Genomic DNA, 26,140 nt, shown 5'->3' with positions numbered 1-26,140 from the left:
CTATTTCGTTTATGAGAAGGTCACGTGAGACAGTACCAAAAAGTCAAGACATATCACATCTACTGCTTTCACCATCCACAAGGCTTGCTATCCTATCAAAGAAGGATATTAGGATGGTTTGACATGCTTTGTTCTTGACAAATCCTCTCAACTCTTACTTATTACCTTATTTCAGGGGTGGGCAAACTTTTTGGCCTGAGGGCCACATCAGGGTTCCAAAATTATATGGAGGGTTGGTGCCTGGCGGCTCTTGAAGCCGAGCTGCCCACCGGAGCTCACAGCCCTGCTGCCCAAAGCGCTGACGGCACAGCGAGCTGAGGCTGTGGGGGAGCTGAGAGATCAAGGGCCAGGCAAGACAGTCCCGCAGGCTGGATATGGCCCGTGGGCTATAGTTTGCCCACCTCTGCCATATTTTCTGGTGCTTACAAATTGATTGTTTGATTATTTGTTCTATTATCTTTCCAAATACCAATGTGAAGCTGACTGGTCTATAATTCCTTGAGTTGTCTTTGTTGTCCTTTTTATAGATAGGTATTATATTTGCCATTGTCCAGTCTTTTGGGACTTCGCCTGTCATGCACAAGTTCTCAAAGATAATTGCTAATGGCTCAGAGACCTCTTCTACCAGTTCCTTAAGTATTCTAGGATGTATTTCATCAGGCTCTGCCAACTTGAAGACATCTAACTTGTCTAAAGGCTTGTCTACACTTGAAATGCTTCACTGATGGGAGGAGGTCTCCTGTGGGCATATAATCCACCTCTCTAAGGCCTTGTCTACATCACATAGGTTCATCAACAAAACAGTGAAGGTGTACACAGTGCAATGTGCCTTCTGCCAACAAAACTCTCCTGCTTTGCCAACAAAATAAAATCACCTTGATGAGAGGTGTAGAGCTTTTTGCAGCAAAGTTATATCAACAAAGTGTCAGTGTAAACACTGCACTTGGTTATGTCACTTTAAATGGTCTCCATGAGATGTCCCACAATGTCCATCCTGAATGGTCTGGTCAGCAGTTTGAACTCCGCTGCCCTGCACCCAGTACCCAGGCATCCGTCCCTCCCCCTTTAAAGGCCTGGGGATTTTTGAAATTCCAGTTCCTATTTGCTTGGCGTAGACAGCTCACATTGCATCTTTCCCGCTGCCCATGGTGGCTCCATGCAGCAAATGCTCTCCTGCTTGGAGCACACCTGAGTTGTTGGATCTGCTGGTGCTGTGGGGAGAGAAGGCTGTGCAGTCCCAGCTCCACTCCAGCCGTAGGAACTTCAGTACCTACAGGCAGATTTCTCATGGCTTGTTAGAGAAGGGCTAGAAATGGGACATGCATCAGTGCCATGCAAAGCTAAAGGAGCTGAGGCAGGCTTACTAGGAGGCACGGGAGTCAAACTGTCACTTTGATGCTGTGCCAAAGACCTGCTGCTTCTATTAGGAGCTAGACACCATCCCTGGCAGTAGACCTCACCTCTACCACCAAGAGCCCCATGGATACTTTGGTGGGGCTGGAGACAGCAGACAGTGGACTCAATCCAGAGGACAAAGTCGTGGACAAGAGGGTGATTTGGAGGATGATGTGGAGCACATGGCAGAGTCATCCAGCGATGCAGCGAGACAGGACCTCTTTTCCACTTCGGAAAGGTCTAGCCAGTCCCAGTAGTCCATCTCTGGCACACACGATGCAGGAGAGAAGAGCTCTGATAAGTTATCTTTTTGAGTTGCTGCTGCTCGGTTATATGAGGTAGAGCTGTCCTTTGCTCTGTATATTCTAGACATGGGTGAAGGGATAGAAATGTACAAGACCTAGGATCCCTTTCAGGTATGCACCTGGTGACCACAAAAGAGGTCACCAAGGGCCACACATTTAATTAGCAGAGCCACGCAGGTGTGCATGCTGCACTCAGGGGTGTGGCCACAGGTGGGCCTGGAAGATGGCAGTGGGGTGAGGTGAAGAATAGGAGTAGGTGGGGGCAGTGGGGTTGGTGATGGGGGAGCTTGGGGCGTGCAAGGATGCGGCAACTCCCTCCCCCAACTCCAGGTCTGCAGCAGGGAGAGATGGCTGCCCGCTCCATCTGCCCCAGCCAGTGCCAGGTCTGCAGCAAGCCTGGCAGTCTGCTTCCATCCCTCCCCACCAACCGGAGCAGCACCTCCCTTCTCTCTCCCCCACGCTCCCTCCCCCTCCCCCTCGCTAGCCGGGGTGCACACTGAACTGCCCGGGGAACGTCCGCAGGGTTTTGGGGTTTTTTTGGCTTGGGGCGGCAAAAAAGCCAGAGCCAGCCCTGAGCCTACCCTTGCCTATGATACCCACCGCCCATGCATGTTCAATATATCTAGATGCATAGGAAAAGATTCAGTGTTGTCCTATTCAATTACTGACAAAGCCATGATCTGATTCCATAGCAGAAAGTGCTATAATATAATATTGCAAATTAGAAAACTCAGGCTTTTACAATCCACATGGTCAATGGCAGTTATCTGCATAGCTCTTGTACCAGAAAATGATACAAGGCCCAGTATTAGTTTTTAGCAAAAGGTGATACATAATACATAGATTAGTGAGAATGAATACCTAGCAGGGTCACCTTCAGATGCAGCTTCTGCAGCTTGTTAGTAGAAAGGTACAGAAAGCTGCTTAAGCATGACCAGCAATTTAGGCTTTTTGTTTGTACTGGTGGCGCACATCCACACATTACCTAGATATTGGTGCTGCAAATAACACATGGATGGAAAAAAATTAGAGGGAACATTGTACCCAAGACTAGCTGTATTTGTGTGCGCTTCACATTCCGTGAAGCTAAGCAGTGCGGTAGAACAATGTGTTAATGCACACTGAGATTGCAAGAGAATCATCCAGAGATCTCTAACAAACTTTCCTGGAGGTACTCACCAATCATCTGCCAATCGGTCCTTGGCAGAGCTGCTCTGTCCCTTCCCCCATTGTAGAAAATTTCCTCTGCCAATTGGCAATCACTGGTGCAGGGACCAAAGCGGCAGCGGCACACAGGCGAGCATCATAGGGACCAGGTCTGCGGCCACATGCCTGCAGGAGATGCACCCTTGCCTACCCTCAGGAGTGAAATATCGGCGTCAATGACCACTGGCTGTGGAAAATGGTGGCAACATTTACAATATTGTCCCTAGTTGCCTGCAGTGATTCCCTTAAAAAAAAACCTAGAGTCTTTGCCCTACCTTGATTCATAGATTCTAGGGCTGGAAGGGACCTCGAGAGGTCATCGAGACCAGTCCCCTGCCCTCATGGCAGGACCAAATACTGTCTAGACCATCCCTGATAGACAGGGCATGCCCCTGGACCAAACTCACCATATTTAGGGTGTTTGCTGAGCTGCATGCTTGCCGAGACAATGAAAAACTGATTTGTATGTAAAAACAGGTGTATTTGATTATAATGATTTGATGCTGTGCATAACCTAACAATCGTGGTTTGATATAATATTTCCTGTGCTTCTGCAGATGCGGCCTTCAGGGGAACCCCATACACACCAGGGGAGAGCCTCCACCAGATGAGGAAGTGACCAAGGACATGCACAGAAAGGCCCACTTTATTTCAGGCACTTGCTGCAACCTCCTCCCTCATGCTAGGGGGCTCTGTGTCCCCCACCCAGACCTTCCCCCATACCAGAGGCTCCATCCCCCTGCCCCCCAAGCCAGGGGCTCCTCCGATGCCAGGGGCTCTGTGCCTCCCCCTCCCCCGATGCCAGGGGCTCTGTATCCCTCCCCAGACCTCCCCCCACGCCAGGGGCTCTGCATCTCCCCCTCCCCCCACGCCAGGTGCTCTGTATCCCCCCCCAGACCTCCGCCCACGCCAGGGGCTCTGTATCTCTCCCCAGACCTCCCCCCAAGCCAGGGGCTCTGTATCCCCCCCTCCAGACCTCCCCCCACGCCAGGGACTCTGCATCTCCCCCTCCCCCCACGCCAGGGGCTCTGTATCCCCCGCCAGACCTCCGCCCATGCCAGGGGCTCTGTATCTCTCCCCAGACCTCCCCCCACGCCAGGGGCTCTGTATCCCCCCCTCCAGACCTCCCCCCACGCCAGGGACTCTGCATCTCCCCCTCCCCCCACGCCAGGGGCTCTGTATCCCCCCCCAGACCTCCCCCCACGCCAGGGACTCTGCATCTCCCCCTCCCCCCACGCCAGGGGCTCTGTATCCCCCCCCAGACCTCTCCCCACGCCAGGGGCTCTGGGCACACTTCCATTCCCCCCCACGGAACACTTGCCCTTTCTGTCACTGGGGGCAAGGGGCGATGACGTGTCCCGGCGAGGAGGGGGGCGTTGCTAAGCAGGAGCCACGGGTAAGGAAAGGAGCCAGCCACGCCCACAGGGCGGCCTGATGACATCAGAGCGCGCGGGGAGATGGCGTCACCCCGCGCCCCGGGCGGTTGGCGCTCTCGCGAGATGGGGGCCCGGGAGGGGTGAGCCGCGGAGCCGGACGCAGCTAGGTTGGGTGCGCGCGGCCCCGCTCCCCGCCCGGGACATGGCCCCGAGGAGCCGCCCCGCAGCGACCCCCGCGCCGCGCGCCGCCGACATGCGCAGGAGAGGGGCCCGCAAGCGCCTCAAGTTCCGGGCCGATGACGTCTGCTCCGAGCGGGGTGAGGGCCCCGGGGCACCCCCCGCTGCCGCCCGGCCGTGGCGGTGACAGCCGCCCTGCCCGACTCACCGCCTCCGTGCCCCGTCCCGTCCCGCTGGGGCGCCGGGGCCCCGACTCAGCCCCTTTCCTCTGTCCCGCCGGGGCCCCGACTCACCGGCCCCCCCCTTCCCCTGTCCCGCTGGGGGTTCCGGGGCCCCCCGACTCACCGGCGGGGGCACCCCGCTTACCCTGGCTCGGTGGAGGCGCCCAACTCACAGTTCCCCCGCTTACCCTGTCCCGCTGGGGGCACCTGGCCCCCCATCTCACTGTCCCCCTCCCTTCCGCTGCCCCGGTCGGGGCGCCTGGCTCACTTCCCCCCCTTCCCCTGTCCTGGGCTGGAGGCACCTGCCCCCCCCACTCACTGCCCTCCCTTACCCTGTCCTAGTGGGGGCACCCATCCCCCCGACTCACCGCCCCTCCCCAGTTCCCCTGTCCTGGGCTGGAGGCGCCTGGCCCCCCCAACTCCCCCCCCCCCCCGTTCCCCTGTCCTGAGCTGGAGGCGCCTGGCTCCCTACTCACTGCCCCCCCTGTCCTGGGCTGGAGGCGCCTGGCCCCCCCAACTCACCCCCCCCGTTCCCCTGTCCTGAGCTGGAGGCGCCTGGCTCCCTACTCACCGCCCCCCCTGTCCTGGGCTGGAGGCGCCTGGTCCCCCCCACTCACCGTCCCTCCCCTTCCCGTGTCCTTATGGGCTGGGGGCGCCCGTCCCCCTGACTCACCATCCCCCCCCTTCCCGTGTCCTGGTGGGCTGGAGGCGCCTGGCTCCCCCCTACTCACTGCCTCCCCTTCCGCTGTCCTGGGCTGGAGGTGCCTGGCCCCCACCTTCCCCTGTCCTGGGCTGGAGGCGCCCGGCTCCTGACTCACCACCCGCCCTGTCCTGGAGTGGGGGTGCAGCCTCTTGGTTACCCCAGTGTGAGTGGTGCACACAGTCCCTGGCCCAGTAGGGGGTGTGCACCACTTTCAGGCCTCTTTCCCCAGGTGGTGTTAGAAGCCCCTTCTCTGGGCACCCCTTACCCCAGTTGCCAGGCAGCCCCCTCCCTTTCCCTGACACCTCTCCTTTCTCTCACCCTGCTAGTGACGGTGGCAGATTACGCCAACTCTGACCCTGCTATCGTCAAATCTGGGCGCATGAAAAAAGCTGTGGCCAACGCAGTGCAGCAGGAAGGTGAGTCTGTCCAGAGATCCTGCCACCTGGGCTGTGCACTGCCCCCTCCTTTGGCTCCCTCTGGCCAGTCAAATGCCTGCACCTTGCAGGTTGTGGAGGTGACACCTGCAGCCCTCTGAAAATCTGGATATTTATTTTGGTGCCTAGATGGGAGCTGAGCTTCTCTGGAAAATCTAGTCTTGAGTATTGTATTATTTGTCTTGCGGTAAAGCCTAGGAGCCCCACTCATGGATCAGGGCCCCCTTGTGCGAGGCCCTGTACAAATATAGAACAAAAAGACAGACCCAGCCCCATGCAGCCGGCAGTGTCTACACGGAAGCTCTACAGCTATGTCACTGCAGCATAGACACCACCTATGCCAAAGGGCGGGGCAGTAGCTAGGTCAACGGAAACATTCTTCTGTTGACATAGCACTATCTATCCTGGGGTTAGGTTGGCTTAACTACACTGCACGGGGATGTGGGTTTTTCATACCCCTGAGCACTGTAGTTAGGCCTGGTCTACACTAGAAAATTAAGTTGGCTTAAGTAACCTGCCCAAGAGGTTCCACAAGAAATCTGTGACAGAGTTGGAAATAAAACCTAGATCTACAGATTCCTTAGACAGGAAAGAATGTCTTGCGTCTTTTGTTGCACAAAAGACCTCTACTTCTCTCTTGACTGAAGCTGAGAATATTGTATTAAGAAATTACGAATGCTTTGCCAGTTTACATCAAATTTTATACAGCTTTCCTAGTGAAAGATCCTGGGTGGGGTGGGGGGGCGTTTAAGCTAATGCTGCTGAAATTTCTTTCCCAAGTTATTTTTGAGGGTGGCTCTGATGTCTTTTTGATTGCTGAATCTGTCTGTCTAGCTGGGCAGTTTCTCAGAGGGCTGTTGTAATCCATAGTGTGTGCTGCCAACATCTGCTCTTTGTTTTTGTTGCCTTGAGTAGCTGAAAACCTATCTGAGTCAACCCTCCATTCTTAAATGTAAATGGTCACATATGTAGAATGACCGACAATTTATTGATACAATAACAAAAACTAAGGACTTTTCCACATGGGGAAATTTAACAATATAACTATACCACTAAAGTTATACGCTTCCAATGTAACATAAGCTAAATCACAACAATGCACTTTTATTCTGTAATAAGTGTCCACACAGGGAGCTATTCTGATACAGTAATGCTGAAAAAATTTCCCCATGCAGACAAGCCCTAAGAAACAAGGAGCAGATATCAAAATAAAGAAATGCAGGAACATTACAACATGCAGACTATAGACAGGAAAATGTGAAAGCTGACAGCACAGGGATGCATTAAATGGAAACTTCCACTCTTAAAAGAGAGCTGTATGTAGTTCATGTGGGCTAGACCCCACTCTTGAGTCCCTAGTAATCATATTTCTTTTTTATATATAGCTTTTTTTCTGCTCTCTTTTCCCTCTCTCTTTTGCTGTGAAAGATCCACACGTAGTCAGAATCATTTCCCCCTCTACAGAAGAAACCATGGCACTGGCTGCATCCAAAGTGTTGTCAAATGTACAAAATAAACTGAAAAAGAGAGCTTTTTCTTTCATTTTTTTCAGTTAGAGTAACTTTATGTGCAGCAAATACCTCTACATACAAACACTTCAGAAATAAATGTGACTTTTTTTTTTAAGTTACTGATGTCCTACTAAATAGACTGCAAGGTGAACCTTTTTACAACTGTCATAATGTCATGGTAGCTGTAAGGAACAAGCACTCAGGTTTCAAGCCTCTAGTCTTCACCTGTCTCTGGACCAGGACCCACATCCCTCTCCTTCTAACTGGGGAGTAGGCTGCAGTCCCTGTGCACTCACTGAATATTTCTACATAGCTCACGTGCTATAATAGTTGTGTGAACAGTGCTTTGAAGCTGAGGCTTGGGCTGGAGCTCTGAGTTCCGAAGCCTTGGGGCAGGTTTGTTAGTGTGTAGAGAAGTTGTAGTAATCTTCTTCCCATGAAGTTGAATGCAATCCCTGGCTCACAATGGTAGATAGAACATTCATAAATTTAATATAATATGGTCTTCAGAGATACCGCAAGTGGTTGCAATATCTGTCACAACCACTGTCTAAACAGCTGAGGAAGTAAATTCAAATGTATATCAGGTAATTTGTTCTTCCATCCAGTCCCTTTTTATATTGGAGAGACTCTCGCCTTCCCATCCCAAGTGATCCCTTCCAAAAACTCCCTCTTCGAGTGACAACTCTCCAGGTATGATCTGTCTCACATGCACCTCTTTTGTGCTGTAAGACAACACAATCTCCTTTCTCTCTGTCTCCCCTTCCTATTAGGATTTAAATAGCATCCCTTACTTCGGTCCTGGTGGATTACTTTGACAGTTCCATATCATCTTCCCTTAGTGGCAATACATCCTGTCTGTTGTCATACAGGAAAATAGAACATGAATTCAGCCTTGTAGAGATGAGGCATGGTCATTGCAAAACTGAAGATGGCAGAAAGAGGTCCACAGGGCAAGAAAGTCTGTCATATGCAGAAGATCAGTTAGATCTGTCAGAGGAGCAGGTGGATTCATTCATAACTCCCCATCACTCTAGTTATGCCATTGGGATTGTTACCGAGTATCCACTCTTACACCATCAGAAGAAAAATCCTTGTATATCAGCAAAGATGGCTCATGTAGATGCCTCTCAAACAACTGCAGCCAGCCCGTGTAGACCCTAACCAGCTCATGCTACTTCTCATAGGGTACTTAGTATGTGTGTGTAATCTATTTCTTCTGGTTCCAGTAAAATCCCTCTGTGGTTTGGAAGCCTCACGTGTTCCTGCTGAGGAGGTGCTCTCAGTGACTGGGGAATCCTGTGACAGTAGCGATGAAATGGATGCTAAGGAAAGCACCAACGAGAGAACTGCCTCTAGAAAAAAGAAAAGCAAGAGGCACAAAGGTATGACTCCTTCACTCACCCAGTCAGCTCTGCAGGGTCCTTGCTGGGATCATCTTCTGCGTTTGCCAAGCTAATAACTGCTATTTACAGATCAGCAATGTGTCTCTTTGAAGAGTTCAGTTAAGTGTACATGTGTTTGCGCATGCACTTGTGTGCACAAACACTTAACCAAAGGAATGCTAGGTAGGAGATGTGGTTCATCTCCCCATTCTTACTGAAGCTGGATTGTTGCAGTTGATTGAATCATGCCTAATTGGTTGATTTCGACCACGTATGTGCTGCAGATAAAAACTTTCCTGAAACACTATATAAAATCCTACAGTTATGCCATGTGAAAGGAGATCTGCAAAGAGAGAAACATTGTGCCTTATTTATTATTTTGATGTCTCAGGAGAGAACCCCCTTCACCCCCCCCTTTTTTTTTTAGAGAAAAATAAAGGGTGGCCATTTCTCAATTGCTTGCATAAAGTATCAGGTATTACCTGTTCTTGTGGGAGGATTCCTTGAACAACTAGAGAACAGGAGTGAGAGCTCTGAAAGCTGGTATAGGGTGTTGTATCTTTCCCGCAGAGCTTATCTTCCAGTTGTTTAAGAATGTGAGTTAAATAGGCTGTTAACAAAAACAGACTTAAACATTTTGGCTAAAAATTGCTGCCCTTGTCACTTGCACAGATTGGGAACAACTCTTGGGATGTTCTCCTAGCTCTGAGAAGTATTCCAACAAAAGAAGAGGCCCAGACTGTGTACGGCTAATGTAAAAAGCAAGCCCAAACCACTTTTTCCTTGTTGGAAGAGTTGGGTGCTTTTATATCCTGAAGCACAAGCCCAATTTCTTCCCTCTTTGGATATCGCCCGTTATCCTGCAAACATGAAAGCACTCAAGAAATGCAGACGATAGGGATTCCATTAGCAACATTAACTCTGCAACTTTTGCTGTTGAGTTACTTCGTTAGCAGTTTAAGCAATTATTTAAAATCTATAAATGGGCATTGTGGGGAGATTAATGTTCATTGTAAGAATCAAAGTCCGTGTAGCCCAGTATCCTGTCTTCCGACTGTGGTAAATGCCGGATGCTCCAGAGGGAATGAACAGAACAAGTAATTCTCAGCTTCTGGCAAACAGAGGCTAGGGACACCATCCTTGCAAGTGCAGTTATAACCAGTAAAGTGACTGTGAACTGACACAACCTTCCAGTGGCTAGCCCCAGTGTGTATTGGAATTAGTCATGTTGACTTGCTGCTAAAGTTACATTTTAACTTTTTTTAGTTGCTGTTAGCCTTACAGAATTAACACTGCTCAGGCTCATTCATCTTCAGCAGAGCTATCAACTTAGTTTGATCAGGTCCAGCCTCATTATTTTCAAATTATGATTTCAATTACATCTGTGAAACCCCATGGAAGACACAGAATTTCATATCTATAATGGAGAGCAGCATTTGCTCTGCATAATCCTTATTGCTGGCAACAGTCATAGAATCATGGAATATCAGGGTTGGAAGGGACCTCAGGAGGTCATCTAGTCCAGCCCCTGCTCAAGACTGGGCCAATCCCCAGTTAAATTTTTGCCCCAGATCCCTAAATGGCCCCCTCTAGGATTGAACTCTCAACTCTGGGTTTAGCAGGCCAACGCCCAAACCACTAAGCTATCTTCCTTCCCCCCCTGCATGCACCTGAAAGAACGCAGCTTGACTCTCAGATTCAAGCCTGAGTTTGTGAGGCTAGCAGTTCATTAAAGGTGTTAGAGTATCTTTTTTGGGTCAACTGAGCAAATTTGGAGCAAGGGACCCACAGTTGTTTTTTTACAGTCACTTCTGAGTAAAGCTGTGCTTCAGCAATTCTATTTTGTGCAGCTCAGTAGGATGTAAGTTGCACCACGGTGTAGATAAGCTATATAGCTGCTATCAGGGTGGATTTGATTGAAATCACTAGTCAAGAAGACTCAACTTAATCATGGATTTCTACATAAAAGTGCATTCTTATTGGTTGTTATAACCTTAATACATATTCTTCACAACTCAGAGATAGATGAGACCTAAACTGGGTCTCTTACGGCCTGCTGTCATTTTAGGTTTTCCTTTCTAGTGAAAGAATGGTATGGTAGATCTCAAATCAATGAAGGCTACACTCAGAGAGACCTCAAGACTTCAGGAATATGCTGCTCAAACAATTTCATTTGTTTCTACTGCCTGTCCCTCCCTTCTCACATTTATCTCCAGACTCCTCCTACTTGTCCAGATCTATTCCACCCCCAACAATCTTCTATTCATTGAACTTTTTGAAACTTTGCATTTTTAGAGAGAGGTAAGGGATTGACTCTGTGTACACAAATTTTCAGAGACACAATAGGGTTGAGGTCTGTTGTTTCTCACCTCTATATATTTATTTATTTAAAACACTTATCTCTGTAGACACAAATCCCCAGTGTGAGAACTGAAAACTAAGCATCTCTGATGGTATCTTCTAGACCAGGCCTGCACAACATGCAGCCCGCAGAGCCTCACTGTGCGTCCCGCAGGGGGATTCTAAATCCCCCGCACATGGTGCTCTGCAGGCAGCCCATAGCCCTTTGAATCTCAGCCGCGGCGGGCAGAGCCGGGAGTCAGAGGGCGCTGGGCTGCCGGCAGCCGCAGGGAGCCCTGAGCCCTTTAAATCCCAGCTGCAGCCAGGAATCAAAGGGCTCTGGGTTGCCTGCAGAGATTCCCAGCTGCAGCTGGGATTTAAAGGGCTCAGGGCTCACCGCAGCTGCAAGCAGCCCAGAGCCCTTTGAATCCTGGCCTGGGGCCGCTGATTGCCCACTCCCCAGATCTCTGCCTCAACTGCCCCCCAGGACCTACACTCCCTATCTAAGCACCGCTGGTCCTTGTCCCCTGATACCCCTCTCCCGGGACCCCTGCCCCTAACTGCCCCCCAGGACCCCACCACCTATCTAAGTGCCGCTGGTCCTTGTCCCCCGATTGTCCCCTCCCGAGACCCCTGCCCCCAACTGCCCCTTGGGACCCCAGCCCCTATCTAAGCCTCCCTTCTTGTCCCCAACTTCCCCCTCCTGAGACTCCCACCAGGACCCCACCCCCTACCTGTCCGCTGATAAACCTCTGGGACTCCCATGCCTATCAAACTGCTGCCTGTCCCCTGACTGCCCCCCTGAACCTTCACCCCATCCAACCCTCCCTGCTCCCTGTCCCTTGACTGCCCCCTGGAACTCCCTACCCCTTCTCCAATCCCCAGCTCCCTTACCGTGCCACTCAGATGAGCGTGTCTGGCTCCGTGCAGCTCCAGACACATTGCTGCTATGCTCCCCCGCGGAGCCCACAGCCCCCACCCACCCCCCAGCACCTGCCTTCCAGATTTGAACACCTCAAAATTCAGGTGTGCTCAAGCTCAAGTTTGGACAGCTGGTACTTCATTTCTCCCAAATTAAATATACTGATCCACTGTAACTTGCTGTAGAAAAAGTAGGATAAATTTGAGCAAGAAATGCTTCCCAGTGGTTATTAGGACTGGAATTGCTGTTTTCAACAGCCATTGCCTTTTTGTTTGTTTAAAAGGAAGACAGTGATATTGCATTGGCAAACTCCCCATAGAAACAAAGAGTGGAACAAAAGAATAATAAAGGCACCTCAACTTTTCCTCATTTATGGAGGACAGTCTTATAATATGCATCTAGATATCCTCCAATCACACAAGCTGAAAATTGTTCCACTTTACTGCAGCTCTGTAACCATATGGGAACCAATCCTGTCTGTGTTCTGTGCACATCCAAAATTCCTGCTGAATGATCCGCCCTGGGAGTGAGTTAGCAATGACCCAGGGCTGGGGTGGCAGGAGGTGTGGGGGGGGGCCCAGAGCTGGGGCAGCAGCGAGGTGGGGGGAGGGCACTGGTGGGGAGGAAGGGGGGAAGCCCAGCGCTGGGGTGGCAAGGGGTGTGGGTGGGTGGGGGGAGAGCCCAGGACTGGGGCAGCAGAGGGGTACAGTGGGGGGAGCCCAGGGCTGGGACAGGGGGCAGCCAAATTTTGTGTTTTGCTTGGGACAGCAAAAAACCTAGAGCCGGCCCTGCTGGGTTCCCCCAGCCACTAGAGCCCCGGGCCCTTTAATTTTCCCCTGAGGGCTCCCAGCCACCTCTTCAGCTGGGAGCCCCTGGTTGATTTAAAATAAAATATCACCACCCCACCCCCAACCTTCCTTTTTGGACCACAGCTGTTTTGGTGGGGCAGCGCTGGGGAAGGAGGGTTTGTTTCCGCAGGGCTGGACGGCCCTGGGGTGGGGTGTTTCTGTGGGGCTGGGAGGTTTCGGCCCTCAGCTGTTTTCTTTGGAGTAATGTGGCCCTCGCTGCTTTATGAGTTGTGCAGGCCTGTTCTAGACTGAGCCCCATTGGGTAGATAGAAAGCTTAACCTAAATAATCTATACAGAAGCCCCTGGAACCCCATAAAACTGGGTCCCTAATCCATGAACTATTGGAACTCATTTACAAAACTTTTCTTAAACATTACATGAATATATTGTCTCATACTATAGAATTAGAATTTATAATCCCTATTCCATGATGAGATGTCTTTGAGCTATAATGTATCTTAATTAAAACTATCTTTGAAAAAGCATTTTATAAAAAAAATCCAATATTTATTTATTTATCATTGATTTTTATCCATCCTGGCTGCAATTCTGTGGATACCGGATTATACAGCTTCACAATGCGATGGTTAGTATCCTAGCTGAAATTCAAGCAGAGTTTAACTGCATGTAGTTGAGAGGAAAACTGTAAGTTTTTATAGAGTAACTTTTAATGAATTTTAAAGAAATTGATTTATGCGGCCCTTTCCATCTGAGAATCTCAAAGCATTTTACAAATAATAATGATTTAGTTTCACAGCAGTCCGGTAAGATAAGAAACAGTTCCCCATTTTAGAGATGACAAAATTGAGGCCAAGAGTTTCCAGGAGAAGAGGACTGGCACAATGGTCAGGGCCATATCCCAGGACTTGGGAGACCTGCGTTTAGTTTTTTTGCTCTGCCTCAGACTTTCTGTGTGACCTTGGGCAAGTCATTTTTTAGTTTCTCTCTGTCTGTACAATAGGTAAGGCTATTTAAAAAAATTCTGGGCTGTGATCTTGTTGCAGAAACCACAACTTTTTAACACGGTTTTTTAGAGTAGCTGCAAATTTGAGTGACATCGCTACCCCATGCGCCAGGTCACATCATCACTCAAATTTGGTCAAGCCACTCCTCCATTGTGCTTGCCTTTGGGAGCCAAGCGGGACAACCAGTGTATCTTGTATGTTGCTGCCCTGCTTTGGAAGGTAGGCTAGCATGCCTTGGAAAAACGTGCTAGCAATATTCCAGATAGGTAACTGCAACTTTAACAAAGTGTGGCAGCAACTTTTGAACCAAAAAATGCAAACAGCTTTCTCACAGCCTTAACAATGGGAATAGTCGCACCTCCCTGCATCACCACTGGTGAGTGAGGATAAATATCTTAGATTGTGGGGCATTCAGTATTTTAGCTTACAGAGGACCTGAACTTCTAAGGTAAAAAAAATGCTCCTTTACCATCATAAAGACGAAAAAAACATGCTGAAGCCCAAAGTGACATAAGTCAATAGAAGAGCCAAGATCACCTGAACTTTCAGACATGAGTTTTAATCTCAAGACTATAATTCCTCCCCAATTTCTATCCCTCCTTGAGGATTAGCCACAGATTAGGTTTGAAAATTTTGGGCCCCATACAGTCCCAACCTAACGGGCATGCATTATATCCAGGGTGGAAAGATTTAAATCATGATTTAAATCAGCAGGCAGGAGAAGCCTTGATTTATGTTTGTTTTTTGTTTGTTGTTTGTTTTTTATCATTGCTTTTAATCATGTTTTGCATTTGTATTTTTTAGTTCCTTTCCTAAAGAAAGGTTCATGCTTACTAGTTGATAAACATTAAAACAAGTTCATTTGCAACTAAATAGTGTCTTTACACTAAATTTGATGGTGCTTTTTGCTAACTGGGAAGATGCACTATATCTATATGCATTTATTTTAACAAATATGTAGCATAACTTATTTATTCTGATTCTTAATTTTTACATTTATCACGGTAGAAAATGGTGAATGATTCCTTTCTAATTTACTGGATGATGATTAAAAAGGTTAACAAAACATTTTACATTTAAAACTCATTTATTAAACAAAGGAAGTTTTTTGTAGTTAATGAATTGAACTGGTTGTTTCTGATCACCATGTCCTTTAAGATTTTAGAGCTAGTAGATCATATCCTCTCACACCTAGATTTTATTCATAGAGGGGAAGACGAAAACAAGCTTTCCAGCTTTTTCAACTCCTAGCCAGTTTCACAGCTTTGAATAAACTAATAATTGACCTGAACTGGTGGTATAAACTGAAACGAAGAAAATACTCTCTGTGGACCTGCAAAAAGGCTACTGCAGTGTCAAAAGCTGTTTTAGCCTTTGTTTGCCAGAATTTAGGAATGAGCAACAGGGGCTGGATCACTCGATGATTGCCTGTTCTGTTCATTCCCTCTGGGGCACCTGGCATTAGCCACTGTTGGAAGACCGGATACTGGGCTAGATGGACCTTTGGGCTGAGCCAGCATGGCCATTCTTATATTCTGTTCTGTTCTTATGTTAACAAACTTTGGTTCCAGGTGCTCAGCTGGTGACTTGACATTCTTTAAAACTTGGTAGCAGATATGTACTGCTTAATATTTTTTTGTTTAATTTAAATAATTTTAACATGTTTTTAAAAATTTAGGCCTTAGCACAGATTGTCAATTTCAAATTTAATTTAAAAAAGGATAATTTAAAAAACAAACCAGTATTTAATTGAATTTTTAAAATTCTATTTGGAGATTTAAAAAAAAAAATCAGTTTGTAGCTACCCTTATTACATCCAAATGAAACTTCTCTCCCACAGTTCTCAATGCTGAGTAAGGCCTGTAGAATCTATTGAGATATCCATGTCTCAGAAAGTATCTTATCTTTTAAAACTCGAGCAAAATCCATCAGCATTGATAGTATTAGATTGTTGGAAAAATATATGTGCTTAATGCACAGATATTTCTAGGTGCATTTGGAACTAAACAAGTATGTGAAACTTCAGTGCAGTGGTTCTCAAACTTCTGTACAGGTGACCCCTTTCACATACCAAGCATCTGAGTGCAACCCCCCCCCCAATAAATTAAAAATACTTTTTTATATATTTAACACAATTATAAATGCTGGAGGCAAAGCGGGATTTGGGGTGGAGGCTGACAGCTCGGGACCCCCCAGGTAATAAGCTGGCGATCCCCTGAGAGGTCCCGACCACCAGTTTGAGAACCTCTGGTCTAGTGGAACAGTTTTGAGAGCGTGCTGTGAGTGGAAATCGATTGTTAATGACTAGAGAAGCCTTCCTGGAAGTGTTTGCTTTCCTGGAAACTGGAATTTAAATGTAGATAAAACAAAGCACCTTTTAAAGGTGGATTGCACAAGAGATAATGACTGTCAAAAAGGGAAACTTTAAACTAGTTGCCAATGACTAATGCGTTTCTTTCTCTCTTTCTACATTTTGTTTATGCTGATAGTGAAATCCCAATGATTTCCTAAAGCACCAGGGGTCCTGTGGGTGGGTCTACACTTAAAAAGCCACAGCAATGCAGCTGCACCGCTGTAGCGCATTAGTAAAGATGCTGCCAAGCTGATGGGAGAGCTTCTCCTGTTGGCATAGGTACTCCATTTCTGTGAGAAGTTCTCCTGTTAACGTAGTGCTGTCTACACCAGGGATTAGATTAGTATAACTTTGTCACGCAGAAGTGTGGATTTTTCATACCTCTGAACATAGTGTAGAGTCTAGACCTGGTCTTTGTATGTAAAAATGGTCTATCCTCAAACACCTGTTTCCAAGTCTTTTGGGAAGGTTAGTGTTGTATGAGATTTGGTGTAACAGATACCAGCGCTCCATAATGCTGCTCTGATTCCTCTTAAAAACAAAGACCTGACCCAGAGGGAGCAGTAGTCTCCATGGGGTGACAATATCTTGGAGTTCAGGTGCCTCTAGCCTTAAGTTTCTTCATGATGAGCTACTGTAAACGAGCTTATGTACTGAGCCCATCTTTGGCGAATGTGGACTCTGTGCTGTCCCACAGCCACCTCATTTACTCTCTGTGTGTGTATGTGTTCATGGCAGGTCGTGGAGCACTTACAGAATATGGCTCCTCTCTGTTTAGCACATCAGCTAAATTTGCATGCCTTAAGGTTTATAATGCAGGAGCCATGTTACACTAATGTGTGTTTGTTATGCTTAGAAAACCCTGATGAGGCAGTTGGAGAGGATTATCCCATTGACATCTGGTTGTTGCTGGCCTCCTACATACGTCCAGAAGATACAATGAAATTTTCTCTGATTTGCAAAAAAGCCTGGACTGTCACTTGCACTGCTGCCTTTTGGACCAGACTCTACAGAAGGTGTGACCACAAAGAGTTTGTAAACATATGCTTCAGTATTTGCGGAAGTCCATCAGCATCGGACCAGAATTTGCTGCAGAGCTGTTAATAGGGATCTATCTCCTCACTGGTTCAGTCATGCTAGATGTTGAAACATAGTTCTTTTTTAATGTGGTTGCAGCATGTTCACCTCTGAAATCTTTGCCATTCTATTAAGTGGTGGTGATTGGCATCCTATATCCTAGTCTGGGCTGTTTCTATTAAATATTGGTTTGGAGAACTTTCAGTAGTATTTCTTAAGAGATTTGCTTCCTAGCTGGTCTGTTTTACAATCTGAAAATAACCACTATTTTGTAATCTTCCTGTATGTCTAATTCAAGATTTGAAAATGTGATGAGCTCTAATTGTCAAGGCCTAAACACTCAAAAGAATGTCGTGCCCATAAGAGTACATCTTGTGTGCAGAGCTCTCACAAAATGCATACAGGAAAGTAATGGCATTGCCTCATTTTGAAGGGTTAATTTTTTGGGGATGTTTTGCCTCTTAGCCTCAGGCATTTGTTGTGGTGATCTGCCCAAGACTGTGCCAGGTTTTAGGGACAACCAGGAAGATGGTAGAAGTGGGAGATGGTATAGAGGAGGAGGAGGGAATAAATGACGAGCATATAGGTGTCAGCTCACTATGCAAAAGTTCAAGTTTCTTCCTCGGGTCACATCCTTGACTCTCCTATTTCACTGGGAAGACTGACACTTTATTCCTACTATTAAGCATATTATTTATCAGGCAAAATCAGTGTTCTTTCCCTATTTGTACTCTTGCCTGTTTTCTGTGCTCGCTTTTCAGCCTCTTTGTGCACTGTGCCACACAGTAAAGATACCAGAGACCTTGCTAAGTCTCACTCTGCAGCCTTGGCACATCGTGGTGCGAAGGCCTTTTGAGACTGGCAGGCCACCTAATGCAGAAACAGTACAGTGCCCTGGCAAAATCTGAAGATGGCTGCAGGTGCTCCAGACACCAGCCATATATGGAGAGGCAATGTGACAGCCAAGAGATGTCAGTAGGTGATGTGGTATAAACACAGAGTTCGACCCCTTTGTTCAGTCACCTTCTTTAACACTTATTTTGTAGCTCCCTGAGATTTACCTGAAATCCAGTACAGTTATGGCTTTTCAAGGGGTGTTGTGTTTGTCCCTGTTTCCTTTAGGCACTATACTCTGGATGCGTACCTGCCTCTCCGTTTACGGCCAGAATCAATGGAAAGGCTGCACTGCCTCCGTGCGTGTGTCATCCGTTCATTATACCACATGTATGAACCTTTTGCTTCTCGTGTCTCCAGGAATCCGGCTATTCCAGAGACTACCCCCAGCACTTTAAAGAATTCCACAGTAAGTAGCAGTGTTTGGGGAAGTGAACTAACCTGTGTTCAGCTGGTACACTCTCTGCTTTTTGTTATTCCCCTTTCAGAGAAATAAATCTGATTCAGGTGGACCCTAGTGAAATACATGGACTGGATCAGTGATAGGAAGCTAGGAAGAGTCTGACTTCTGAAGTTTTATCAATTACCTGTGTTTGTACAGCCCCTAGCACAATGGGGTCCTGGTGTGTAGCTCCTAAACACTCCAGTAATACAAATTAGGAAAGTTTCATTTTACAGTGATGGAAGCTCTGTCACTGACACAATTCACAGTTGTCCCCTTCCCACCTGTACACAACCCGGGCTCCGAAAGGAGTTTGAGCTAGGTAGGCATTTTTGTCTACTACTTGCACTGTTGTAACTATATTATTTTGGAATGTTTCTTCTGGGTCAGTGGCAGAGGATCACAAGTGCCACTGACAGCCTCTAAAAGTAGAGTCCTTTCACACCATGCTCCTGCAGACCATTTCCTTTGGTTTCTCTGAAGGGGGAAGTGTCATGAGGCGGGGAGCTAGCATGAGAAGCAAGTGCCTGCTTTGGGGTGTGGCTGTGCAGCTGGGCAGGGAAGCTGGGGAGGAATTGTCTGCTGTCATTGGGCAAAACCAAACTACAGTCCTTGCTTGAAGCATTCGTGTGTCTAGCCCTCTTTAGTCACTTTTTATCCTTAACTCCTCGTTCTGTCTGTTTCTGCCTGGCTTTAATTTACTCTTGGCTGACACGTGGCAAGCCAGCTTGGTTTTTGGTCTCAAGGGGAGGGGTTTTGGTTTACACTATATCAGTGATACTCAGACTGAGACTTGGGAGCCAAGCCACAGGTGGCTCTTTAATGTGTCTCTTGCAGCACATGATGTTAAAAAAAAAAAAGTATCATTTAATTATTAACCAATCAAGATGCTTTTACTGTGTTATTAACCAACTGTCAAATACCCGCAGTCATTTTGCTATGAGAGTAAATAAAACAATGAATTCTCACGACTGTGGCTTTTTGGAGTAATGTTGATGGTAATTTGGCTCCTGAACCCCTGAGGTCTGAGTATCACTGCTCTGTGCAAAATACAACAAATCCATTTCTTTGCTGTGCGACATCTCTGCTGTTTCTGTCCTTCCCCACGTGAAGACACTACTAAAGTGGCAAATTGCCCTGAGATAAGACTGAGAACAGCGAGCAGCAACAGGTAGGTTGTGCTGCAGGTCAGGATTAAGATGCGTCTGCAGCCTTTTGTGCACAAGTCCTCTGCACCTGAACTATTAGTTCTTTGCGGGAATATCACATTCAGGCAATGTCTTTCTTCAAAAGAAGGAAAAAAACTTGCAGTTCCACTAACCTCCTGTTATAGTCTCAGTCCCTCTGAACCTAACCACCTGTCAGAGCAGCCTGTAACCCCATCCATCTATTGGTCTGATTAGTAGACCCTCCCCTTCCTCCCCCAGTGGAAGGGTCAGTGTCTGGTATTCATTCATGTTCACATCATAACGGCTTTGGTGCCCACTCCTGGTGCTTCTACCATACTAATAGTTTTGTAAAGATTCCTTTGCGTGTAGTACTTCTTTATTACCATTCACTTAAAAAAGGAAATTAAATGACGATAAGCTTTTGTTTAGAATAACGGTAGAGGTCTGACTTCAAACCATCAAAGCATACAATGCCCTTGTACATCTGGATTCCAGACTGTGTCCTCTTTGTTCCGTGTGCTGCAATGCCTAGGCACAGTAGTGTGCATTGAATGGGACCTTACGTTTCCTCTGCGATTCCTTGTTTTCGTGGGTTTTGGTTAGACCCCTAGGGGTCTGTTAACACTGATGGGAGATGGTTATGTAAACTGTGCATGCAGCAAAGGGAGACTCAGACCCCTATATTACTGAATCCAGCTTTTCCTCTTTAATTTCCTTTCTTCTTTCCCTAGCGTAGCTTGTGTGGGACACTGGAGCCGTTGTGGTGTCAGCAGAAGTGTTTACCCTTTAAAGACACCCCCATTATTTTTGTGGAGCAGCAGGCCATACGGTGCACGTCTGAAGGGCAGGACGGCTGACACGCGGATGACATCCTCTGCCCCTTAGGAGGTACTTACCGTTTTGTGCTTAACTACTTGCCATGATCACATGAGCTGTTAGATGAAGCTGTGTCTGTAAGGGCACGCGCTGGCTCTGGGTCTCTAGACGTACACACACTGGCTCTGATTAAACTGGCATGCTAAAATAGCAGAGTGGTCCTGTCATCGTGTGGCAGGAGGGGCTAACCGCCCGAGTATAACCCAGTCAGAGGTGGTAGGTAGGTACTTAGACAGCTAGCCGTAGCTGCCACCATGACCACACTGTTATTTTCAACATGTTAGCATAATTCCAGCAAGGGCATGTAGGTCCGCCCACCCTGGGAATTACATCTCCAGCTGCAGTGTAGATGTACTCAGAACGGCAAACTCAATTGCAAATGGAATTAAGCCTAGCAGTATCTGCTGCATGCCCCCTGCTAAGCACGCTCCAGGGAGCAGTCAGTATTGTTATCGGTTAGAACCGTTTGCCACCGCTGCTGTCTGGTTGGGGAGATAGTTACGCTCAGGAGCATGGGCTGAACAGCTCTCCAGCTTTGTGCTTCAACTCTAGGGGATTCATCACTGCAGAGATCCTTCCAGCACTCCTGCCTGTGAATATGATTTAGAAGTGAAGTGAAAGGCCTTGTATCACTACAAAGCCACACAGTGGGAGTGACCCAGGCTTGATGCTAAGAGGGGTTACATGAGTCCCTCACCACAACTAGAATTAAATTGCATTAAAAAGGTGCAGATTGCATCAGCCCTTGTTCGTTTTTTTTTCCCCATCCATGAAAGCAGTTAGTGCTGGTGCGGCCTGTCAGATTTGACAGCGTTAGTGACTGCATCTAGCAGGTACAGCATTGGCAGATAAGTTTCCCTACATTGACCCAGAAGAGGCCTTAACTGTGACCCAGAGAGACCATCTCTGGGTGAGAGGGAAGTTTTCTCTATGTTCTATGCCATTCTTTCCCTTCCTGCTGAGCCTGTTATCAGGCCCACTTCAGGTCAGTTGTGATGTGGACACTTGCTCTCTGGCAACTGGACTGAGATTTGCCAGACTCTCTCCTTATTGGCTACCGAATGGCTGTTAGATGACTGAAGCTTCCAGTCACTGTCAGCTTATTGATACTGTGCTCTATTTAACCTTCCCCTCACTTGATTACAGTAGTTCTGCTAAGAGCTTGGCTACACTCACACTTTACAGCGCTGCAACTGGGGTGTGAAAAAACACCCCCCTGAGTGCTGCAAGATACAGCGCTGTAAAGCGTCAGTGTAATCAGGGCAGCAGCGCTGGGAGCGCGGCTCCCAGCGCTGCACGCTACACCCGTAAGGGATGTGGTTTACATGCAGCGCTGGGAGAGCTCTCTCCCAGCGCTGCCGCTCTGACGCGGCAGCGCTTTGAAATTCCAAATGTAGCCATACCCTCAGACTCTGTTTCATGGAGCGTGCATGCCAGAACATAGAATCTCACAGCTGTAAGGCTGTATAAAGGTGTGGCAGTCAGAGATTACACTATAGAATACAGACCTTTGCCAGGAGATCCAGGCTTTGGTTGCCTCTGGAATAGCGGCAGTGAGGCATCGGACCCCATGTGTTCATCCGTCTTTAGAAAAGAAGCAATGTTCTGAGCCACCAGTTGAACTGTACCGCCAAAGCTTTGCTTTGTGTTTTTGAAATACTAGCATGTTGCCCTAATGGAGAGGAGTATGACCTCTGGGTGCTACAGATGCACATATCCATAGGAAGAGTGCCCTTCTCCCCCCCCCTCCCCCAGCTTTGTCAGCTTTGTCCAGTTGCTTTTAACATTTGCCTCTTTTTCTCCTTCTCCAATCTGCTGTTTGCTCTCCCTCACTCCTGCTCTGTTCTGAGTGTGAGCTGAATGCATACTTTGACCTGAGATTTTATCAATTTAATTTGGCTGCTCCATGTAGTATGGAGAGGAGCAAAGTCCATTCTGCTTTCCTCTTCTATACGGAATTGGTGAGCGGAACAGAGGAATCACTGCTTATCTGGCTAGAGCCCAAGTGCTGCATCACCCTCTGGTATAGCGAGGTTGCCACCTTCTGACTGCAAATGGAAAATGCCAGGTATGCATTAATGTTTGCAGTGTAGTTGTAGCTGTGTTGGTCCCTGGATATTAGAGAGACGGTGGGTGAAAGTAAAAGATATTACTTCACCCACCTTGTCTCTCAGGTATGCATTAATGTAGCTAATGGGACCAGACTGCTGCCATCTCTTCAGCTGCTCCTGTGGTTTGTAGTTTGAGCTCTCTTTTTGTCTGTGTTGAAATTCACTAAAAAATGAAATAATTAACTCTATTACTGTTTTTTTTTTTCCCCCCTTATCAGTGTTTGCTTTTCTGGTGCAGAAAGATTGAAGGGAACAGACAAGAACCTATGTGGGAATTTAACTTCAAATTCAAAAAGCAGGTATGAAAGCTAACCACTTGTCATTGAAATGTCAGGGTGGTAAGGTTTTGAAGCCATAATGATTTTTCTTCCGGAGTTGTTGGTGGGTGCATTAGATCAATTAAAATTCGATCTCATAGTGGTAGAAATACATACTGCCAAATGCAGAGGTGGGCAGGTAAGGCACTTGTGGAGCTGCTGAATAGGAAATCCAGAGCAGGAGGCAATTCTACTGCTTTAAAACAGGCCAGCATTTTCAATCTCTAGTGTCTAAAGGATTAGATCCCTACATCTATATTTAGGCTGATGATTGTCTGCCCCTAACCCAACGTGCTGAGTATCTATAGCTCCAGATACCTTCAGTTGGGAGTTGTGATGACTCGGCTCCTCTGAAAAGCCAGCCACTTTGATTTAGTGGCCTACAGTTCGGGACCCAAGTTTGAAATGTGTTGCATTAATGTCTTTTCTCTTTTCACACGCAAAGCCTTTCCAAACCTAACAAAACCAACCCTTTTATCAGGGGGTGACAGTAGTCTTTGTGAAACCCTCCTTTAACCAGACTCAGGATAAATGTATAATACTGAGCACCCTATCAGGACCTTCGAAGTCTGTCTTCGGAGAGAGTCTTGCAAACCCTCCATCCCAGGGTTTTCATTGAATATGGAACCCTTTTGCCCGAACACATGGACGTTAGGCAGGAATCTGCTGCTGAGCCAAGATGGTCTCTAGACATGAAATGAAATTTCTGGTTGGCTTCAGTTTAGTTGAATGAACCGTTCTGTCTCTTTCTGTCAAGCCTCCCAGATTGAAGAGTAACTGTTGCAAAGGTCTTCAGCCACCTGTTCAGTATGAGGATGTTCACACAAATCCTGATCAGGACTGCTGTCTGCTGCAGATCACCACTCTCAACTTCATCTTCCTGCCTGTAGTCATGGGTATGGTATTTACCTTGGTAAGTGTTAAGAAATTTGCACGTAAGCGCAATAGAAATGTGCTAAGAAAATGGTCTGGTCATTACCGCTTGTCTGTAAATCTTGCTGCACCAGCAGACTAATATGCATTTCCCTAGTGCATTGGGGCCATCACTCAAGAATCTCTTCAGTTTAGTTTCTGCAAGTCACTAAACTTTCTCATGGTTGGTGTAGACTCATGGCACCAGCCCTGGAGGCCCAACTAGAAGGGACTGTTTGACAGCTGTGTTCAGTGAAATGGGCTCCGTTCCTTGGGGAAGGAAGGATGAGAATTTGTCTTCTCATCGTGCCTAGGAGTCGTAGTCAGCAGCACCTAAAATACCCTAGATAACTTATAGGTATTAAAGGTAGAATTGGAGAATAGTGTCCAAGTTCTCTCACCTTTGCACTTCCATAAGATCAAAGCTCCAAATAACATTTATTTTAACTTTAGAAGAGAGTTGGTTGATTTTTCAGATTTTGATGTCTTTCTGGTATCTTTTTTTGTGAAAAGCATACTTTTTGGAGACCCTCACTTTATATTTTCAAATAATTAAAAAATAAAGTTTAAATGTAAAACACTACGAAGGAAATGTTTGTCCAATAAGAATCAGGGATCAGCATTTACAGTAGTAGATACTATTTGAAGGGAAATTAGTTACTGCTTTCAGAAAATGCCTAGATGTCTATTAAGGAAATTGCCAATTTTCTTCCCTGCAGTTCACAATAAACGTGAGCACTGACATGAGACATCACAGAGTGAGGCTGGTGTTCCAGGATTCTCCTGTCTGGAACGGCAAGAAGCCCCGACTTGACCAAGGAGTACAAGTTGTCCTGGACCCTGTGCACAGTGTACGTCTCTTGGATTGGTGGCATCCGCACTACCCCTTTTCTCTGAAAGCTTAGCATGCTCCTACTGCACCTACGAGTAGCCATGTCAGGCAGAAGAGAATGTCTAGGAACAGGGAAATCCTGTTTTTATTTCTTGAATAAATTCTCCAGTCTCCTTACAAATGAGTGAAACTGCAATGCCAGTCTCTGTATATAATTCCCAGCCAGTAATGAGCAGAACCGAGTGTAAATGGAAATGATTTGTAAGCACATTTCTGTGTAAAGTTCACATTTTATGATTTGAAAGGAGCGCCATGAAACTGTTCATTTAAAATCCTTTTGGTGTCAACGAAAGTCGTCCTGTGTTCTGTTGCGCAAAGGAAGCGGAAGACGTTTCCAGATCCAGTGTGGTCAGAGATTTTCAGACCAAGTGTCAATGAAATCAGTGTTTGTCTTATGGTAGCGGGATCAGACTCAAATCCCGCAGTATCGTCCTACACTGATGCAGTAAGTGAAATAACAATGACAATCACTAATCATGCTTCACTCTCTAATTTGCATGAACACAATAAAGGCATAAATGATCAAGCAGAGAGATTGCCTTTACAGTTCACATTTAAATTAAATGTGTGGTGATAAGGCAAAGAAACACTTACAAAACATATCCTGATGCTCTCTTTAAGAAAGAGAATCTGAAACACACATAATGGAAAGGCTCTTGTGGCATGTGGGAACTAAACAAAAACTAACTGCATCCGTTAATAAGTGCTCAGACTTCAGGCATTAGAAGAATAAGATTGTCTGTGAGCTAAGCTAAGTGTTTGGAGCTAGTGACTGTGGGAAAGCTATTAGCAGTAAAGAGGAAGCATCCACTTCCCAACAGACAAATTAACTACCTGGGAAAAATGAACCCAACCCTTCTGGCTGTACTTGGCCGTGTGAGAGGGCTAAGAAGGATACTGTGTCTACTTCAGCATATCTGGAGTTGCAGCACCACAAATACCCAAAATAGAAGGGGGCGTGAGTTTTATGCAGAACCGTCGGCAAGTATTGTGCATCTTATGACAGGAAGAAGAGCTTCATAATTCCACCTAAAATCCGCTGATTTTGAGCCTCAAGGGATTTGAGATAATAGCTTCCCTGGTCCTACAGACCATAGGGGCAGTTGAATCTCAGCGCAAAGTACATCTGCGTGAGGGAGTGTGACAGGGGCTGAGTGCAGGGTGAGTTGATGCTCTGAAGTAACTACTGATGGGAATCGAGTATTCTGCTTTGCAGCTTATCAGTGGAGATGAGCCCAGTTAACTTATCAGTCCTATTTCAAACCAAATCTTGTGTTGTGCAGAGTAGAGGCAAGAAGTACTTCTCTG

At 46.9% G+C, this 26,140-nt stretch overlaps 1 protein-coding gene and 1 long non-coding RNA gene across 3 annotated transcripts; one reads left to right on the top strand and one right to left on the bottom strand.

Annotated features, from left to right (window-relative positions):
• Positions 1 to 648: 648 nt before the first annotated feature.
• LOC115650761 lies at positions 649 to 4,284 on the bottom strand. The gene is made up of 3 exons (XR_004000210.1): positions 4,171 to 4,284; positions 2,880 to 3,093; positions 649 to 1,659 (listed from the first exon to the last, which is right to left on the bottom strand). It is a non-coding gene; the product is annotated as an uncharacterized LOC115650761 (long non-coding RNA).
• Positions 4,285 to 4,469: 185 nt separating this feature from the next.
• Positions 4,470 to 25,119, top strand: TMEM183A (transmembrane protein 183A). Of its 2 annotated transcripts, XM_030561132.1 has the most exons (8): positions 4,470 to 4,599; positions 5,710 to 5,799; positions 8,558 to 8,713; positions 16,999 to 17,158; positions 18,342 to 18,522; positions 22,930 to 23,010; positions 23,786 to 23,941; positions 24,660 to 25,119. In XM_030561132.1, exons 1-8 carry the CDS (start codon positions 4,485 to 4,487, stop codon positions 24,843 to 24,845), a joined length of 1,125 nt encoding a protein of 374 aa, XP_030416992.1. In that variant the 5' UTR covers positions 4,470 to 4,484; the 3' UTR covers positions 24,846 to 25,119. The 2 variants fall into 2 exon arrangements, with proteins under 2 accessions (XP_030416992.1, XP_030416993.1); XM_030561133.1 differs by lacking the exons at positions 23,786 to 23,941; positions 24,660 to 25,119 and adding an exon at positions 20,456 to 20,612 and having other exon boundaries at positions 4,490 to 4,599.
• The last annotated feature ends 1,021 nt before the right edge of the window (positions 25,120 to 26,140 follow it).

This window comes from Gopherus evgoodei, chromosome 4 (assembly GCF_007399415.2).
Source record: "Gopherus evgoodei ecotype Sinaloan lineage chromosome 4, rGopEvg1_v1.p, whole genome shotgun sequence".
Taxonomy (NCBI): domain Eukaryota; kingdom Metazoa; phylum Chordata; order Testudines; family Testudinidae; genus Gopherus; species Gopherus evgoodei.
This window is presented reverse-complemented; position numbering and strand designations above follow the sequence as displayed.